General features: G+C 39.8%; 1 protein-coding gene across 2 annotated transcripts in view; it reads left to right on the top strand.

Annotated features, from left to right (window-relative positions):
- Positions 1 to 20,339, top strand: part of GNAL (G protein subunit alpha L) — a 142,381-nt gene that overhangs the window by 44,497 nt on the left and 77,545 nt on the right. The window contains exon 1 of one of the 2 annotated variants that reach the window (XM_063299092.1): positions 19,616 to 20,101. The exons of the other annotated variant lie outside the window; for it this stretch is intronic. Coding sequence (XP_063155162.1) covers positions 19,963 to 20,101 — 139 coding nt within the window. The 5' untranslated portion in view covers positions 19,616 to 19,962. Of the gene's footprint in view, positions 1 to 19,615; positions 20,102 to 20,339 lie in introns of those variants that run through there. 2 annotated transcript variants of the gene reach the window in all.

Below are 20,339 nucleotides of genomic sequence, written 5' to 3'. Positions count from 1 at the left end.
CTGACAAGATGGAGTTGTTGTTTGGATGTAAACATCTTGGCATCTCAGAAAAATTGGTTCTAGTTGTGGGTCTAGAAGGAGTTATGTTTCTGGTCATGCTGAAGGGACAGATTTGTGACTTGAGGAATATCCTGGATGCATGGCTCTGCATGAACAGCAGGGTGAAGCTATGACCAGGGAGCATTTGCCTATCTTTAGCTAAGATGCCCATTATGACCCTAGCTTGGCCAAGAAGCCTTGGTGACGATAACTGATGCCTTTAATACCATTCATCTTGATTAGTGCAATGCACATTATATGGAACTACCTTTGAAAATGAGTTGGAAGGTGAAAATGGTCCAGAATACTGTAGAATCCATTACTGCAACTTTAGAGAGGATAAAATATAAATGCATTTATAAGATTGGAAGCCACTTCTATATACCTTTCTTTTTCTGTCTTTTTTCTTTCATTTCTTTTCTATTTACTTATCACTTTTCTTTTACTCTTCTTTACTTTTTTTTCCTTTAAACATGTGTTGTTTTTACTTTGTAAAAACTTCTTTAATAAAAATTAATGTAAAAAAGGAATCCATTACTGCAGCATAAACAGCTATTCTGCAGTCATTTTGCTAGTGGCCAATAGTCTTCTGGGCCCAATGAAGCATGCTATTATTACCTAAGTCCTACATGGCCTAGCCCTGAACTATATTGGGGACTGCCTTACTCAAAATGATTTTGCACATCTTATGAGGTGATTTTGAGAGGGCCTGCTTAGGGTTCTGTCCTCTCAGGAGGTAAGAGGAGCACAGGCCAGAAGGCAGGCTTTCTCATTCCCCGAAGTATGCCCAGTTCCCTCCTTCCTGGCATTCCAAAAGGTCCTAAAGGTGCTTCTTTAAAAAAAAAAAAAAAAAAAAACATTTGATCATTAATCCAGTGATGACTGGGAAGCTGCTAATGGTTTTGCATTGAGGTTATTCTAATTGGGGAGAAGAAGAATTGGCTTGGGATTTTTTTTTTTTTTAAGTTTAATTTTTTCTTTAATTGTGTAGTGTGTAGAGTCTATACAGATGGAAGAGATAATTTGGGAGGGAGGGAAGGCAGGCCTGCAGGCCAATCTATGCCATAAAGCTTTGGGAGCTATTCGCTTCATCAGATATCTGATTTGCAGGCAGATAGACGGGTGTGGAGAGGAAAAGCAGATTATAAGCAAAGGAGAATGAAATGGCCATTACAGTGGCCATTCAAAAAGCAGCTGGGCAGTAACTTATATTCTTTCACTGAGAGTGAACTAATTTACAATAAAAAAAAAATTAACTGTTAAGCCTTCTTCATAGCATCAAAGTGGAGAATTTGATGTTGTAGCTCAACCCTGGCAAAACCGAGTGGCTATGGGTTTGGAGGCCTCCTGGATCTCACTCTTTATCTCTGAATGGGGTAGCATTCCCTCCGACATTGTTGGTACACAGTTTAAGGGTCCTGTTGGATTCACGGCTTCTGCTTGAGGAGTAGGTGGCAGTTGTGGCTAGGTGGGCCTTTGCACAAATCCCCCTTGTCTGCCAATTGTGGCTTATGGAATTCATAGTCACTCTTGCCTTAGTCTCCCCCTGGTTGGACTATTGTAATGCGCTGTACATGGGGTTGCCCTTGAAGAATATTCAAAAGCTGTAACTGGCCCAGAATGCAGTGGCCCAAGTGGCTTGGGGCACTTTATGGTACACCCACATAACAACTCTGGTCTGGGAGCTGCCCTCGGTGCTTTTCCAAGTGCAATTCAAGATGCTGATTGTTATTATAAAATCCACATGACATAGAGTCAGGTTATTTGCAAGATGGACTCTCTACAAGTATTTCTCACCAGAACCAACAGGGTGGTCATGTTTCAGGTCCTTTTCTTGAAGCAGTGCATAGAGCAGAACACAGGAGAAGGGCCTTCTCCATTGCAGTGCCTACCCTATGGAATTCTATTCCCCCCTGAAATTTGCATGGCCCTGACCCTGTTGGTATCCCCAAAAGCTTTACAGGGAGTCCTTGCTTAACAGCAACTTGTTGTTGTTGTTTATTCGTTTAGTCGCTTCCGACTCTTCGTGACTTCATGGACCAGCCCACGCCAGAGCTTCCTGTCGGTCGTCAACATCCCCAGCTCCCCCAGGGACGAGTCCGTCACCTCTAGAATATCATCCATCCACCTTGCCCTTGGTCGGCCCCTCTTCCTTTTGCCTTCCACTCTCCCTAGCATCAGCATCTTCTCCAGGGTGTCCTGTCTTCTCATTATGTGGCCAAAGTATTTCATTTTTGCCTTTAATACCATTCCCTCAAGTGAGCAGTCTGGCTTTATTTCCTGGAGGATGGACTGGTTTGATCTTCTTGCAGTCCAGGGCACTCTCAGAATTTTCCTCCAACACCACAGTTCAAAAGCATCAATCTTCCTTCTCTCAGCCTTCCTTATGGTCCAGCTCTCGCAGCCATATGTTACTACGGGGAACACCATTGCTTTAACGATGCGGACCTTTGTTGTCAATGTGATGTCTCTGCTCTTAACTATTTTATCGAGATTTGTCATTGCTCTTCTCCCCAGGATTAAGCGTCTTCTGATTTCCTGACTGCAGTCAGCATCTGCAGTAATCTTGGCACCTAGGAATACAAAGTCTTTCACTGCTTCTACATTTTCTCCCTCTATTTGCCAGTTATCAATCAAGCTGGTTGCCATAATCTTGGTTTTTTTCAGGTTTAGCTGCAAGCCAGCTTTTGCACTTTCTTCTTTCACCTTCATCATAAGGCTCCTCAGTTCCTCTTCGCTTTCAGCCATCAAAGTGGTATCATCTGCATATCTGAGATTGTTAATGTTTCTTCCAGCGATTTTAACTCCAGCCTTGGATTCCTCAAGCCGAGCATGTCGCATGATGTGTTCTGCGTACAAGTTGAATAGGTAGGGTGAGAGTATACAGCCCTGCCGTACTCCTTTCCCAATCTTAAACCAGTCCGTTGTTCCGTGGTCTGTTCTTACTGTTGCTACTTGGTTGTTATACAGATTCTTCAGGAGGCATACAAGATGACTTGGTATCCCCATACCACTAAGAACTTGCCACAATTTGTTATGGTCCACACAGTCAAAGGCTTTAGAATAGTCAATAAAACAGAAATAGATGTTTTTCTGAAACTCCCTGGCTTTTTCCATTATCCAGCGGATATTGGCAATTTGGTCCCTAGTTCCTCTGCCTTTTCTAAACCCAGCTTGTACATCTGGCAATTCTCGCTCCATGAACTGCTGAAGTCTACCTTGCAGGATCTTGAGCATTACCTTACTGGCATGTGAAATGAGTGCCACTGTTCGATAGTTTGAACAGTCTTTAGTGTTTCCCTTTTTTGGTATGGGGATATAAGTTGATTTTTTCCAATCTGATGGCCATTCTTGTGTTTTCCAAATTCGCTGGCATATAGCATGCATTACCTTGACAGCATCATCTTGCAAGATTTTGAACAGTTCAGCTGGGATGCCGTCGTCTCCTGCTGCCTTGTTATTAGCAATGCTTCTTAAGGCCCACTCAACCTCACTCTTCAGGATGTCTGGCTCTAGCTCACTGACCACACCGTCAAAGCTATCCCCGATATTGTTATCCTTCCTATACAGGTCTTCTGTATATTCTTGCCACCTTTTCTTGATCTCTTCTTCTTCTGTTAGGTCCTTGCCATCTTTGTTTTTGATCATGCCCATTTTTGCCTGGAATTTACCTCCAATGTTTCTAATTTTCTGGAAGAGGTCTCTTGTCCTTCCTATTCTATTGTCTTCTTCCACTTCCGCGCATTGCTTGTTTAAAAATAATTCCTTATCTCTTCTGGCTAACCTCTGGAATTTTGCATTTAATTGGGCATATCTCCCCCTATCACTGTTGCCTTTTGCTTTCTTTCTTTCTTGGGCTACTTCTAGTGTCTCAGCAGACAGCCATTTTGCCTTCTTGGTTTTCTCTTTCTTTGGGATGTATTTTGTTGCCGCCTCCTGAACAATGCTGCCAACTTCTGTCCAGAGTTCTTCCGGGACCCTATCTACTAAGTCCAGTCCCTTAAATCTATTCTTCACCTCCACTGCATATTCCTTAGGAATATTAGTGAGCTCATATATTTATTTATAATTATCTTGAATTTTAACTCTGTATTGTATTAAAGTTGACGTGTCTATTTTTTCTAAATTTGGGGGTTATATTGTTAATGGTTTTAATTTACTGTCAGCCTTCTTGAGTCACAGAAGTGAGAAAGGCAGTCATATAAATCACTTAAATAAATACATAAATAAAACTTGTTCAGTTTCTGAATCATATTTCACTAACAACTTGTACATACAGGTAGTCCTCGGCGTACAACAGGAATTGGGTCCACTAAGTTTCCATCAGTCGTAAAGCACAACATCACATAACTGTCGCTTAGAAATGGAAATTCCAGCAATCCTGGTTGCTGTCATTAAACAAGGACCACATGAGTCATTAAGCGAGGACCTCACATGACTATGACTTCTGAATTCGTTCCAGCTTCCCCATTGATTTTACTTATGGGAAGCTGGCAGGGAACGTTGGAAATTGCATCATGTGACCGCGGGGACCCTGCAATGGCCAGAACTATGAGGACCTGTCATATGCACCATTCGTTCAGTACCATCATAACTTTAAACAGTTGCTGAACAAATGATCATAACCCAAGGACTACCTGTAAGTCCCTATGGATATTTTGAGTGTTTTGTAAGTTTTTCAAATTCAGTCAGGTCTCTAAGTATTGTCTTACTTTTGTAATTCCTTTTGAACTATGCTGCTTATTTGGAGATACTGGAATCAATAAAGTGATTCTGACCAGTCCAGAGAAAGAATCTCAAAAATTTTTATCTTTACTTAATAATTAGGGTCATATATTTTTATACATTTATCTTTTATGAAAATCAATATTTTATACTGAAAACAAGCAGCAATAAATCTGGATTAACTTTTTCTGTGTTTATCCCATACTTCTACTGTGCTGCTTATGATGAACTAATCTCTTATAGGTTGTCCTCAGCAATTTTTTACTGAGCCACAGTTATTTATGCAAAACATCTGTGAGTCCTCCTCCTCAGTAGAAAGAATCCAGCCATGAGTGATATAATCCAGTCAGTAATTCAAGTTAGACAGCTGGCTTGATAATACACTTTGACATTTTTGTTCTTTCAGGTCTTATAAAATCTTAAATTTAATCCTTGACTTTTTATTTGATCATACAAAGTTAGATACATGTCTCTGCTGCTCAGTTAATGCCTTGTTTTCTATTCTTACCTGAAGTTAAGTCCTGGTAAAATATTCATTTTTACCGCTGCTGTTCTTCCTAGCCTGGACAGTTTTAGCTTTCTCCATCCTGAAATGTCTGCCATTATTTTTTTCCATGTCTGTGTTTTTAGTTTAATACATTCCCTAATCTTTATTAACAGCAGTATTAACCCTGTCATTTGCTTTTCTTCTTCAGATCTGTTCAATGTAACTATTTGAATCTTTTCTTATTAATACAGTGTATTGATACTTGTTCTTATTAATACAATGCCTGATTTTTTTGTTGTTGAAATAAAGGAATGAAACATTGAAAAAAGAAAATTCTTCACATAATACATAAACAAACTTCAGGGAATTCATAGCCAAAAGAAACGGTATTGACCATTGGTTTAGGTAGCTTTCTAGAGCTATCTGGTTTTACATTTCTGAACGTAAGAGCTGTAGTAAATCAGTTATTCTAGGAGGGATATGTTTGCATATCCTTACGTTTTTGATGGGTTCCAATAGGGAATCCATTTTGAAAAGTACTGATGATTCTCTTATATACAGAAAGTAATAAAATCTCTTTGTACTAGAGATTTTGTTTTTCAGTTGCTTCTGACATTTTGTTACTTAATAGAAATAATTTTGCTGGGATTATCTTTCAATACTGTTTCTTTGAATTCTTGTAAATTCATGCTTATGTTATCAGTAATAGTATCTAGGTGCCTTATATTTTATAAGACTCTTTTTCACTTCAGCTTTTCCAAGCATCAGGATCTTCTCCAGTGACTTTTTCCTTTGCTTTATATGTCCAGAATATTTAAGCTTTAGCTTCATTATTAGTACTTCCAGTGAACAGCCTGATTTTACATCATCTAGTATTGAATTATTTGTTTCTTGCAGTCCAAATTGTTCTCAACTATTTTCTTTACCACAAATCAAAGGGATTTTTTTCTTCATTAAGCCTTTCATCCAGCTTTCACAGCTAAATGTTACAACTGGAGAAACATGGCCTTAAAAATACATACCCTTGTCCTTAGTGTGATGTGTCTGCATTATAATATTTTTTCTAGTTCTGTCATAATCTTTCTCCCAGGTAGCAAGGTACAATCATCCCTGTGAACTTTTAGGCCAACAAAGATAGCCTCTTACCAGTTCAACTTCTCCTCCTCCAACTGTTTGTATTGTTGGCATTGTCTGTTGAATAATTTTAGTATTTTAAAAAATATTTTACTTTTTTTTTTTAATATTGAGCAGCAGACAAGCTTTTGCACTCCCTTCTTTCACTTTCAACAAAAAACTATTTACATCTGTCTCACTTCCATCCACTAAAGTGAAATAATTTATATCACTTCAATGGATGAATATCTGGGGCTATTATATGTTTGAGATGTATATCAGAGATTATTGACATTCATATCTGTATACCTGATATTATTGATGTTTCTCCCAGAAATTTTAATCCCAATTTCTATTTCATCCACCCCAGAATTACTCACTGTATGTTCTACACAAATGTTAAATATACAGTGCATTCGGAAAGTATTCAGACCCCCTTCACTTATTTCAATTTTGTTATGTTGCAGCCTGATACTACAATCATTCAAATTCATTTTTTTCCTCATTAATCTACACTCAGTACCCCATAATGACAAAGTGAAAACAGAATTTTAGAAATGTCTGTAAATTTATTAAAAAGGAAAAACTGAAATATCACATGTACATAAGTATTCAGACCCTTTACTCAGTACTTCGTTGAAGCACCTTTGGCAGCAATTACAGCCTTGAGTCTTTTTCAGTATGACGTGACAAGCTTTGCACACCTGGATTAGGGAATTTTCTGCCATTCTTCTTTGCAAATCCTCTCAAGCTCAATCAGGTTGGATGGGGACCGTTGGTGGACAGCCATTTTCAGGTCTCTCCAGAGATGTTCAATAGGGTTCAAGTCAGGGCTCTGGCTGGGCCACTCTAGGACAGAATTGTCCCTAAGCCATTCCTGTGTTGTCTTGGCTGTGTGCTTAGGATCGTTGTCATGTTGGAAGGTGAACCTTCAGCCCAGTCTGAGGTCCTGAGAGCTGTGGAACAGGTTTTCATTGAGGATATCTCTGTACTTTGCTCTATTCAGCTTTCCCTCAACCCTGACCAGTCTCCCACTCCCTGCTGCTGAAAAACACCCCCACAGCATGATGCTGCCACCACCATGCTTCACTGTTGGGATGGTATTGGGCAGGTGATGAGAGGTGCCTGGTGTCCTCCAGACATAACATTTAGAATTGAAGCCAAACAGTTCAATCTTGGTTTCATCAGACCAGAGAATCTTGTTCCTCACAATCTGAGAGTCCTTCAGGTGCTTCTTTGCAAACTCCAAGCAGGCTTTCATGTGTTTTGCACTGAGGAGAGGCTTCCATCTAGCCACTCTGCCATAAAGCCCAGATCTGTGGAGGGCTGCAGTGATGGTTGTCCTTTTGGAACTTTGTCCCATCTCCACACAGGATCTCTGGAGCTCAGTCAGTGACCATCGGGTTCTTGGTCACTTCTCTTACTAAGGCTCTTCTCCCCCGATTACTCAGTTTGGCCGGGTGACCAGCTCTTGGAAGAGTCCTGGTTGTGCCAAATGTCTTCCATTTGAGAATTATGGAAGCCACTGTGCTCTTGGGAACCTTCAGTGCAGCAGAAATTTTTTTGTAGCCTTCCCCAGATCTGTGCCTTGCAATAATCCTGTCTCTGAGCTCTGCAGGCAGTTCCTCTGACCTCATGGCTTTTGCTCTGATACAGTATGCATTGTCAGCTGTGAGGCCTTCTATAGAGAGGTGTGTGCCTTTCCAAATCATGTCCAATCAATTTAATTTACCACAGGTGGACTCCAGTCAAGGAATAGAAACAGTTCAGCAATGATCGAGAGAAATGGGAGGCACCTGAGCTAAATTTCAAGTGTTGTTGCAAAGGGTCTGAATACTTACGTACATGTGATATTTCAGTTTTTCCTTTTTAATAAATTTACAGACATTTCTAAAATTCTGTTTTCACTTTGTCATTATGGGGTACTGAGTGTAGATTAATGAGGAAAAAAATGAATTTGAACGATTGTAGTATCAGGCTGCAACATAACAAAATTGAAAAAAGTGAAGGGGGTCTGAATACTTTCCAAATGCACTGTACAACGTTGACACACTCCTTTCCCAATTTTGACCCATTTAATTGCTCCATATTCTATTCTAACTATTGATTTCTGAACTTTCTACAAATTCTTCAATAGTTTGTGGTACACATAGTCAATGACTTTGTATAATCAATAAAGGAACTAAATATATATTTGAAACTTGTCTTTTCCAGTAACCATCAGATGTTAGCAATGTGACCTTGGGTGCTCCTGCTTCTTCTGAATCCAATTTGTACATCTGGCAGTTCTCAGCCATGTATTGTTGAAGTCTGGATAGCTAAATCTTGAATGTTATTTTATTAACATATGCAATTGACTAGTAGTTTGTACATTCTTTGGCACAGCCCTTTTTGATATTGGAATATAGATTGGTCTCTTCCTGTGGCTTGACCATTACTGTGTTTTCCATACCTAACAAACACAAGTTGGAGTTTAATGGAATTATCTTGTAAGATTTTAAACTGCTCTGTTGGTTTTTCATCAAATCCTACACCTTGCTTGCTAGCAATATTTTCTAGTGTCCAATTAGTTAACCTTCCAGAATGTTATTCAGTGATGAAATATTTGTGCATATCATTGATTTGGGGATCTTTTTTCTACAGTTCTATATATTTTCTCCATATCATTTTGTTCCAATAGATCTTTGTCTTTTGACTTTTGTAATTCCCATCTTTAAATCTCTTTACCATTTAATTATTAGTCTCAAATTCTTAAACTCCTTATCTTTTCTTGATCTTCTTTGGATCTTGGCATTTTTATCTATTGATTAAGTGCCATCAAGTCATTTGATTAAGTGCCATTAAGTAGTTGTCACATCCTAGTGACCACATAGATAGAGTTTCTCCATGACAATCTGTCGCTAACCTGTTCTTTCAGGTCTCCCAAAGAAGAGGCCACTGTAACTGAGTCCATCCACCTTGCTGTTGGTCGTCCTCTTCTCTTTTCTTCCACCTTTCCCAGCATTGGAGCCTTCTCCAGAAAACTAAGTCTTCACATAATGTGTCCAAAGTAGGATAATTTGAGCCTGGTCATTGTACCTTGAGCAAAAACTATGGAGTGATTTGTTCAATGATCCATTGGTTTGTTTTTTTGGCATTAGTTGGGTAAATTTTCTTGTGCCTATGCTGCCATTTGCTTTGCACTTTTCTTAACTGTTTTGAACATGTCAGCAGGCATCCATTTTGATTTAGTTTTCTTTTTGTATTACAGAATATTTCTGTTTGCATCATCTTTAGAGATGTCACAAATTTTAGTCCAGAGTACTTTAGGCTCTCCATTTATGAAATATAATCCATTAAATGTATTCTTAATATTCACCACAAAATCATATGGAATATTCAGATGCATGTTGTTGGTCTGATATTGATTTTTTTTTCTTTAGTTTAAGTTGTAATTTTTCAAGAAATGTTTCGTGATATAGCCATAGTCAACCTCAGACGTTGTTTTTATTGGCTGAAGGGGTTTGAGTATATAGTCAGTTTGATTTCAGAGTTGTCTGCCCAGTGATGTTCAGAGTTTTCTTTTAGGTTATTGAAAGAAGGAGTTTGAATTTTCTTGGCAGAACACTATTAGCCTGCCACCTGAGAATTGAGGGTTCCCTACCCTTTTAGCCTTCCAGAAGGCTGTGAAGACCTGGCTCTTCTCTCCAGCATTGTTTTGGTGCCTGGTGGGAAGGATTGATTTGTGTTTTTTTTGTTTGTTTGTTTGTTTTGTTTTTATTGGCTGTTGTGAGCTGCCTAGGATCACTGTGTAAGATAGATGGCCCTGTAAGTTCTTCAAATAAATAAATAAATTTACTCAATCTCTACTTCACTTCATACACCATTATTACATATGCTATTTTACTTCCAGCTTTACCATTCCTGTCTGCTATAATTCCTATAACATCTTTTGTTGTTGTTATATGTTGTCAAAGAAGTACTGAATTTCTGCTACTTCTGCATTCATGCTTGGAGCATAGCTTGGGATCACTCTAATATTGATTGGCAAGAAATGCACGTCCATACGGTGCCAGATTTACACGAATTATGAATAGAGCCTTTAATGAACTTGTTTATTAGATTTATTTGCTTGATTTATATCTTGCTTTTCCTCCAGGAGTTTAGTCGGCTTACTTGAGAACCTCCTTTCCTTTTACGTCCACAACAGCAGTTCTATTAGGTAGAATAACTGGTCCCAAATCACCCAGTGAGTTTCCATAAGTAAGAATGGACTTGAACATGAGTCTCCCTGGTCACCCTACCATACCAGCTCTGTGATTGCATTGGTTGTATATTTGGCTACTGAGCATTAAGCAGCTGTAAGATGGAAAAAAGTATGATTTCAGTGTACCTTATATTAAAGTACATAAACATTAAAAATAAAATAATTTAAGTTTCATCTGGGAATTTTTATATACTATAATATGCGCAATTTTAACAGTTCCAGCAGTGGCTACATTTCTTTTCCTACACAATGCCTTTTGTTTAAATTGTGGGTTTTGAGGGTATTTATTTACACATACCTTTAAGAATCCCTGGATTCATCATACCTGACAACCCTATTTACACATAGTCATTTGTCACAAGCTTCTAACTGCTACTCATGTGCAAAGTGGCAAACTGTCAGTGTCATACTGCTGAACCTTGGCCTTCATTTATTTTATATATGCAAGAAAGAAACATTCAAAACAGGGATAGCCTTATATATTCATGTCATGTTGCATAATTGCATTATTAATAGTTAAGTCAGTTTTCTTAACAAATGGAAAATGAAGGAACCAAGCACATAAGGTAGCCAAGCTAGTTTTCTTAATAGTCCTCAAAACAGAACACCCAGTGGTAAAATGTTTATTCAACTATAAAAAGAATTCCTCAGCTAACAGCTAAATGGGCCTCATTCTAGCTTTATAGTGTCAGGTGTTTTGCAACCATAGAAGCATGCAATACCCATTTATGTTGCCCTCCATTTGGTTTCCAAACTGTTAGTATATATAGCAAAACAACATAAGTATATATACCAGCATTTTCAACCTTTTGACCCTGGAGGAGCCCTTGAAATACTTTTCAGGCCTCGGGGAACCCCTGCACATTCAGGCTCAAATATAGGCCAGAAGTTACAAAATTATTATATTTGTTTCATGCGTAGGCCTGTATATGCATTAACAGTGTTCTTAAACTAAAATAATGAAACTTACCTCTTTAATGTGAAGTTGCCTGAATTTGAAATAATTTTTTTTTTAATCGTGATGTCCCAGGGAACCCCAAGTGACTTCTTGCAGAACCCTAGGGTTCTATGGAACCCTGATTGAGAAACCCTGATGTATACAGTAAAAACAGTAAGTTTTTCAGAGGAAAAGTAATTATGAAGTAAATTATTTATTAATTGTATATCTATTCACATTAGGCCCTGTTTTTCTGCTTAGCCAAGCACTTAAGATGAGTAACAATTAAAACAAAATTAAAAATTAAAAGTTAGAAGCATAAAATTAATACTAAAATAAATTAACAATTAAATGCAGGGCAAAAGATTTTTACAGATTTTCCAAATATTGAGAGAGGGGATGAAATGCAATACTGAGGGAGTATGTTCTATACCTGGAATGGGCCCTTTCATATGCCAGATGGGTAAGCAAGCCTCTTATTGTAGGAGCATGCTCAGAGGGACCTCTTCTGCTAATCTTAACTACTAGATAGGTTCATAATGGAAGGTACTGTCCCTACAGTAGTAAGTCCTAAGCCATTTGGGGTTTTAAAGGACATTTTAAATAGTGCTTGGTAAGCGATTGTCAAACCAGTGCTGCTCTTTCAGTATAGGCGTCACTGTACTTTGGAACAGTCAACAGACTAGCTGGCACATTTTGTACCATTTGCAATTCCAGGATACTTTTCAAGAATAGCCCCACATAGAGTTCATTGCAGTACCCAGGAAGGGAAGTATGGGGAGCTAAACTCTGTTTCTGGAATAGTCACAGCTGGTGAAGTAACTTTAATTTTTCAGATGTGCTCCTTGCCATGGGTGCCATCTGCAGAACCAGTGACAGCTGAGAATCCAGACTGCAGAGAGCCTGCAACTTCATCCAAAGCAGGTTGAAACTCAAGCCCCAAGTCCAGTTGTTTCATGCCTTTATTTCCTTGGGTTACACATTCTATACCCTTTTTGTGCTTTGCGTAATGTTGCCTGCCCAAAAGGCATAGAATGATGGGGGGGGGCGGTGTGATGTCTGCTAGAAGGGATTCTGAAGCTGCTGGCCCATATCTAGATGTCAAAAAATATTTTAACAAGTTACTATTATTCTGCACTTTGAGGGAAATCATATTTATATAGCAGTTCCTCACATAACAAAAATGAATCACCCTATTACTATTAAGAAAAGGATTTCCTTGTAATTTTCAAATTTAGATTCATCATACAAAAGCATTGGTAGGTGGAGGTAAAAAAAGTAAAGATAGTACATGTGACTGTGTGAGCAAAGGTCCACCCCTTTTTTAAATGCATGTGATGCATGTTCAAAATGGGCTGGGCCTTGAATGCACAGACCTGCCCTTCCTAATTCTCTCCCCACCCCACAACATCCCTGCCTTCATGTTTTAGCAGAATGGTAAGGACAGAAGTGCTATGGGCTGTTACTGTGTACCATGCATCTCCAGTAGCTAGTATAGTTGGAAGGGAAATCTTATCCTTTCCAAGTCAGGTGGGTTCTAACACCCTGCAATTTGTAAAGTGTTCCTGTATGCTAATTCCAAAATGGTCCATGAGAACAGTAAATAAGACTTGCCTCTCATTAACAGGACAGAGTAGATCTGCCTTATGGTGTAAACATAAATCACTGGACTTCATAATAATAGCTGTCTGTCTGGGGGGGAACTTTTGGCTTCTAAGGTTAGCCATCCTTCTAGGCAGTAAAGACAGTAAGTCTAGTGCTTTGCTTACTCAGCAGGTCAACCTGGATGCTAGCTTGTTTGGTCTTGTTTTTGTTTTGCCTCTTTATTTGTCCTTTGACATCAGTTCCTCTTTTTTTTTAATCTCTGGTCCTCCTGTCTTCCAGTTTGCTTTCTGAGTCTGACTTTTTCCCAATTCCTAACTCCATCAAGATTAATTCCCACCATCTAGTTTTGACACCATCTTAAGTCATATTTGCTGCTCTGTATGCCAAATCCATAAGATAAATATTTTGATTGAAAAAACTTTTATCAGTGGCAAGGGGATCTATAACTTCTCCCAACTGTCCTGTGTCAGGAAACAATTGGTTGTTCATTTGCTTATCTGAGATTAATGCAGCGTTTGTTTACTTATTTTAATCTCCTTGTCAGACTGTTTGCACTTTCACTGTGAGGACTGACTGAATGGGAACAAGTCTAGAATAATCAATAGCATAATTTTCATCATATCTTCCTGGCTCTGTCTTAGCAGAGGTCCTCCCAGAGAGTATGTAAAGCAAATTCCATGCCAAATGTATAAATAAATTGAATCCAGGGTAATCAGTTTCACTGAGGAGGACTTGGGGTTGTCTGGCAACCACCTGTTCAAGTTTCTTGCCCCCAAAGGGGATATTAACAATCTGATAGTTGTTCGGATCTTCTGGGTCCATAAAATAATTCTTCAAAAGCATAGATGAAAAGAATGGATAGTTACGCATTACTTAATGCAGGTAGCTGATATCCATGTTACGTATTAGACATTAGTTATATAATAATCTTATAAAAATAATAAATTAATAGTGAAATGCCCTCATCATTTCTTGATTGGACTACTGCAGTGTGCTCTGTATTGGGCTGGTTTTGAAGAATGCTTGGAAATATTGAATGGTACAAAATACAGCAGCCCTGTTACTGAAAGGCATTATCAGCCAAGAGCATATGCGTGTGCATCAGACTTTACATTCTTACCAGTAATTTAATAGGTGTAATTCAAAGTCCTGGTTTTGACATATGAAGTCCTATATAGCTTGGTGTTTAAGAACCTGCAGGACTACCTTCTCCTACTTGAATCAGCCCGTACAGTAAGTTCTTGGCAGAAACTTTTGATCTATACCTACTTTTGTGAAGTAATAAAATGGAAGCCAGGAGGTGATATTTTTAGTTGCTGCTTCAGCCCTGTGGAAAATCCTCCTCTTAGAATTATGACTTGCTCCATCATTTCTAATGTTCTGGATCCTATTGAAGTTCAAACATTTCTGAAGAGTGTTTGGTTGAATAGTTTGGTCTCATCTTTATTTTACTTCAAGTGGTTTTTATTGATTTGTTTGATTGATATTAGTTTATTTGGTTGTGTTATGATGTTTTAATTATTTTTCATTATCACTGTCCAATTCCAGGCTGAGCAAACACACCAGCTTGATTTGTAAGCGGTTTACTGATGTGTAGTACTGCAGTCAATTACAAAGGCAGGCAGAGAGCCTGCTGTACAAATGCGTGCATGTGCACTTCAGAAAATACAGGGAAGTGAAATCTTGCCTGATAGATGGGCACAACACTAGCAATTTAGACCAGAATCATGCTATAGGAGGCAAATGGAGCATAGGTTCAGAGAAATGGGCACAGCAGCAATAGAGAGGCAAACGTCCATAAGAATCCAGGAATCAAACACCAGAGAGGTTAATCAGCCAGTTGTGGTTGAAGAGTTGAGAATCAAGGAACTGAGCAGGAAGCATGGACACAGGAATCCAAGGTTGCCAAGTCATTTCCAATGGAGAGGCAGTTACTGGCAGATGTTCTTGACTAGGCCAGATGCAGATATGTCTCAGTTATGGGCATTGTATCTTGAGAAGCCAAGCAGATTGCCTTTGTGTGGCTCTCCAAAGCTGCCATTGCACCCTAGGTCTGGGCACCCTGCTTGGATCTGGCTCCTCCTCACTTGACTCCTCCAGCTTGTGATGATGATTATCTGCTGAGTCAACCTCTGTTGGTGGATTGACAGCCAGGTCCTAAGACTGGCAACTCCTCTGAGAGTCAGAGGCTGAGGGGCCTGATCCAGCGAGTTGCCAGTCTTAGACTCCCTATGTCAGAGGAGTCCATAATTTATTATTATAAATTATAATCATAGTGATTGTTATGAAGTCCATAAAAGTCACTACTGTCATAATTTATCTTTATCATTTAATCTGACTGAGTCAGGTTGTAAAGTTTAAGAGCAGTTAAGATCTATAGCTTTGTCTGTAGTCTGTGAATTTGTTGTCATATTCTGGAAGCTCTTACTATTTGATATTATCACTATCAACACCTGTATTCTGTCTCCCTCCTTCCCTCCCTCCCTCCAAATGGTAAAGATAGGATTACAGTTTTCATTCTGACATTACTAGTAATGAGCTTAAAAATGAAATCATTTCATGCTTTTTATTTGAGAATTCTTCAGCAAAGGATCGTTACCTTGTCGTGGTGCTGGAGCTTGAGCACCTCAATGATGCCATGAGCTAAACCGTGAAGGGCCACCCAAAACGGGAAGGTCATGACAGAGAGGTCAGACTAAATGCGATCCCTGGGGAAGGTAATGGCAACCCACCTCAGTATTCTTGCCGCGAAAACTAAATGGATCAGTACAACCAGAGATATGTCGGTATACCATCGGAAGATGAGACCCCCAGGTCGGAAGATGGTCAAAATGCTACTAGGGAGGAACAGAGGATGAGCTCAACTAGCCCCAGACGTGATGACGCAGCTAGCTCAAAGCCGAAAGGACGGCTAGTGGCCGACGGTGCTGGTGGTGAACGGCGAATCCGATGTTCTAAGGATCAACACACCATCGGAACCTGGAATGTAAGATCTATGAGCCAGGGCAAATTGGATGTGGTTATTGGTGAGATGTCAAGATTAAAGATAGACATTCTGGGCGTCAGTGAACTGAAATGGACTGGAATGGGCCACTTCACATCAAATGACCACCAGATCTACTACTGCGGACAAGAGGACCACAGAAGAAATGGAGTAGCCTTCATAATTAATAGTAAAGTGGCTAAAGCAGTGCTTGGATACAACCCAAAAAACGACAGAATGATCTCAATTCGAATTCAGGGCAAGCCATCTAACATCACAGTGATCCAAATATACGCCCCAACCACAAATGCTGAAGAAGCTGAAGTAGAGCAGTTCTATGAGGATCTGCAGCACCTACTGGACAACACGCCTAAAAGAGATGTTATTTTCATCACAGGAGACTGGAATGCTAAGGTGGGCAGTCAAATGACACCTCGAATTACAGGTAAGTATGGCCTGGGAGAACAAAACGAAGCAGGACACAGGCTGATAGAATTTTGCCAAGACAATTCACTCTGCATAACAAACACTCTCTTCCAACAACCTAAGAGACGGCTTTATACATGGACTTCACCAGATGGACAACACCGAAATCAGATTGATTACATCCTTTGCAGCCAAAGGTGGCGGACATCTGTACAGTCGGTAAAAACAAGACCTGGAGCTGACTGTAGTTCAGATCACGAACTTCTTCTTGCACAATTTAGGATCAGACTAAAGAGATTAGGGAAGACCCACAGATCAGCTAGATATGAGCTCACTAATATTCCTAAGGAATATGCAGTGGAGGTGAAGAATAGATTTAAGGGACTGGACTTAGTAGATAGGGTCCCGGAAGAACTCTGGACAGAAGTTGGCAGCATTGTTCAGGAGGCGGCAACAAAATACATCCCAAAGAAAGAGAAAACCAAGAAGGCAAAATGGCTGTCTGCTGAGACACTAGAAGTAGCCCAAGAAAGAAGGAAAGCAAAAGGCAACAGTGATAGGGGGAGATATGCCCAATTAAATGCAAAATTCCAGAGGTTAGCCAGAAGAGATAAGAAATTATTTTTAAACAAGCAATGCGCGGAAGTGGAAGAAGACAATAGAATAGGAAGGACAAGAGACCTCTTCCAGAAAATTAGAAACATTGGAGGTAAATTCCAGGCAAAAATGGGTATGATCAAAAACAAAGATGGCAAGGACCTAACAGAAGAAGAAGAGATCAAGAAAAGGTGGCAAGAATATACAGAAAACCTGTATAGGAAGGATAACAATATCGGGGATAGCTTTGACAGTGTGGTCGGTGAGCTAGAGCCAGACATCCTGAAGAGTGAGGTTGAGTGGGCCTTAAGAAGCATTGCTAATAACAAGGCAACAGGAGACGACGGCATCCCAGCTGAACTGTTCAAAATCTTGCAAGATGATGCTGTCAAGGTAATGCATGCTATATGCCAGCAAATTTGGAAAACACAAGAATGGCCATCAGACTGGAAAAAATCAACTTATATCCCCATACCAAAAAAGGGAAACACGAAAGAATGTTCAAACTATCGAACAGTGGCACTCATTTCACATGCCAGTAAGGTAATGCTCAAGATCCTGCAAGGTAGACTTCAGCAGTTCATGGAGCGAGAATTGCCAGACGTACAAGCTGGGTTTAGAAAAGGCAGAGGAACTAGAGACCAAATTGCCAATATCCGCTGGATAATGGAAAAAGCCAGGGAGTTTCAGAAAAACATCTATTTCTGTTTTATTGACTATTCTAAAGCCTTTGACTGTGTGGACCATAACAAATTGTGGCAAGTTCTTAGTGGTATGGGGATACCAAGTCATCTTGTATGCCTCCTGAAGAATCTGTATAACGACCAAGTAGCAACAGTAAGAACAGACCACGGAACAACAGACTGGTTTAAGATTGGGAAAGGAGTACGGCAGGGCTGTATACTCTCACCCTACCTATTCAACTTGTATGCAGAACACATCATGCGACAAGCTGGCCTTGAGGAATCCAAGGCTGGAGTTAAAATCTCTGGAAGAAACATTAACAATCTCAGATATGCAGATGATACCACTTTGATGGCTGAAAGTGAAGAGGAACTGAGGAGCCTTATGATGAAGGTGAAAGAAGAAAGTGCAAAAGCTGGTTTGCAGCTAAACCTCAAAAAAACCAAGATTATGGCAACCAGCTTGATTGATAACTGGCAAATAGAGGGAGAAAATGTAGAAGCAGTGAAAGACTTTGTATTCCTAGGTGCAAAGATTACTGCAGATGCTGACTGCAGTCAGGAAATCAGAAGACGCTTAATCCTTGGAAGAAGAGCAATGACAAATCTCGATACAATAGTTAAGAGCAGAGACATCACACTGACAACAAAGGCCCGCATAGTTAAAGCAATGGTGTTCCCTGTAGTAACATATGGCTGTGAGAGCTGGACCATAAGGAAGGCTGAGCGAAGGAAGATCGATGCTTTTGAACTGTGGTGTTGGAGGAAAATTCTGAGAGTGCCTTGGACTGCAAGAAGATCCAACCAGTCCATCCTCCAGGAAATCAAGCCAGACTGCTCACTTGAGGGAATGATATTAAAGGCAAAACTGAAATACTTTGGCCACATCATGAGAAGACAGGACACCCTGGAGAAGATGCTGATGCTAGGGAGAGTGGAAGGCAAAAGGAAGAGGGGCCGACCAAGGGCAAGATGGATGGATGATATTCTAGAGGTGACGGACGCGTCCCTGGGGGAGCTGGGGGTGTTGACGACCGACAGGAAGCTCTGGCGTGGGCTGGTCCATGAAGTCACGAAGAGTCGGAAGCGACTAAACGAATAAACAACAACATTTGAGAATTTACATCCACTGCAACACATTTACATTTGTCAGTAATCTGTTTAACTTGGGTGTTTAGAAATCTGGTGTAGTCCACTTACCAGCTTTCAACACCATTCATCCCCTAAAACATGAGAAGACACAGAAAGCTCCTATTTCAAAGCTTTCCTATTTCTCCTATTTCTCACTGTTTCTGCAAAGCCATCATCTAAATATTGTAAATCTAATGTGTTTATAGTTGGGGTCAGCTTTTGCACAATGGACATTAATATTTGGAGACAGTGAATCTAACTAGAACCACATGCCGGAAGCACATTTTTGAAATAACCATGCTATGCATGATTCAATACATTCCAGAATGGATTTTTAGAACAGTAGTTCAGCTACACTCAGTTGTTATTCTAATTCCCATTATCCCTTTTAAGGATTGTTATAAAAACCAACCAGAAATCGTCAGGAGTTAGAACAGACCATGTAACCCAGCTCTCTTCCCTCCTCCTTCCCTTTCTGTCTTCATTTTGCAGTATTGTATTTCCACTATTTCCTGGTCTCACAGAAAGAGGCAGTGCTGAGCTAGAAAGACAAAAATAGACCTTTACAGAGAAATATAGGGATCGTAAGAAAGTGTGTGTGTGTGTGTGTGTATGCGCGTGCGCGCATCTTTATGTGTGTGCGCGTGTTTGTGTGTGTGTGCATGCGCGTGCTGGTGAGAGGAAGACAGCATTAGGCTGATTTCCAGGAGGAACCTTCTCTCTTTTCACTGTGTGTTAGGCATTTTGTACAGATTTTCGTTCTGTTAAAAAACACTTACCTCTTCCGGAAGTTCTTTATATCTCTTTGGGGGAGGAAAAAGAAACCAACTGTGATCAGAAAACGGCCAGAAACCATTTTATTTGAACAACTGGTGGGAAGAAAAAGGAGAGATACCATCACAGGGATATAAATATTTTCTGATAAAGATATTTGTTTGAATAGAATTATATATCAGTAGTGCAGCCTGACCTCCACCCTGAGGGAGAGCAATGGGGTGTTTGGGCAACAGCAAAACAGAAGATCAGCGTATTGATGAGAAAGCGCAGCGAGAAGCCAACAAAAAAATAGAGAAGCAGTTGCAGAAAGAGCGACTGGCTTATAAAGCCACACACCGTTTGCTTCTGCTGGGTAAGAAGAATGGTTTCTGTGGGGGGAGGAAGGAAGAACAGGGTGCAGGAGTGCGGTTAGTTTTTCGTGACAGGCAGATAATAGACAAACTGCTATTTATGTGCAAGAGAAAATGAGGTGGAAATAATGCAGTCCTGTTTTATTAACCAGTGTGGGTTTAAGATGCACCGATTGACCAAAGTGTATGTAGGAATATTTTGGTAGAAGAGAGATGCTTTCAACCTGTGTTCCCCATTTT

This window comes from Candoia aspera, chromosome 3, assembly GCF_035149785.1.
Source record: "Candoia aspera isolate rCanAsp1 chromosome 3, rCanAsp1.hap2, whole genome shotgun sequence".
NCBI classification, from domain to species: Eukaryota; Metazoa; Chordata; class Lepidosauria; order Squamata; family Boidae; genus Candoia; species Candoia aspera.
This window is presented reverse-complemented; position numbering and strand designations above follow the sequence as displayed.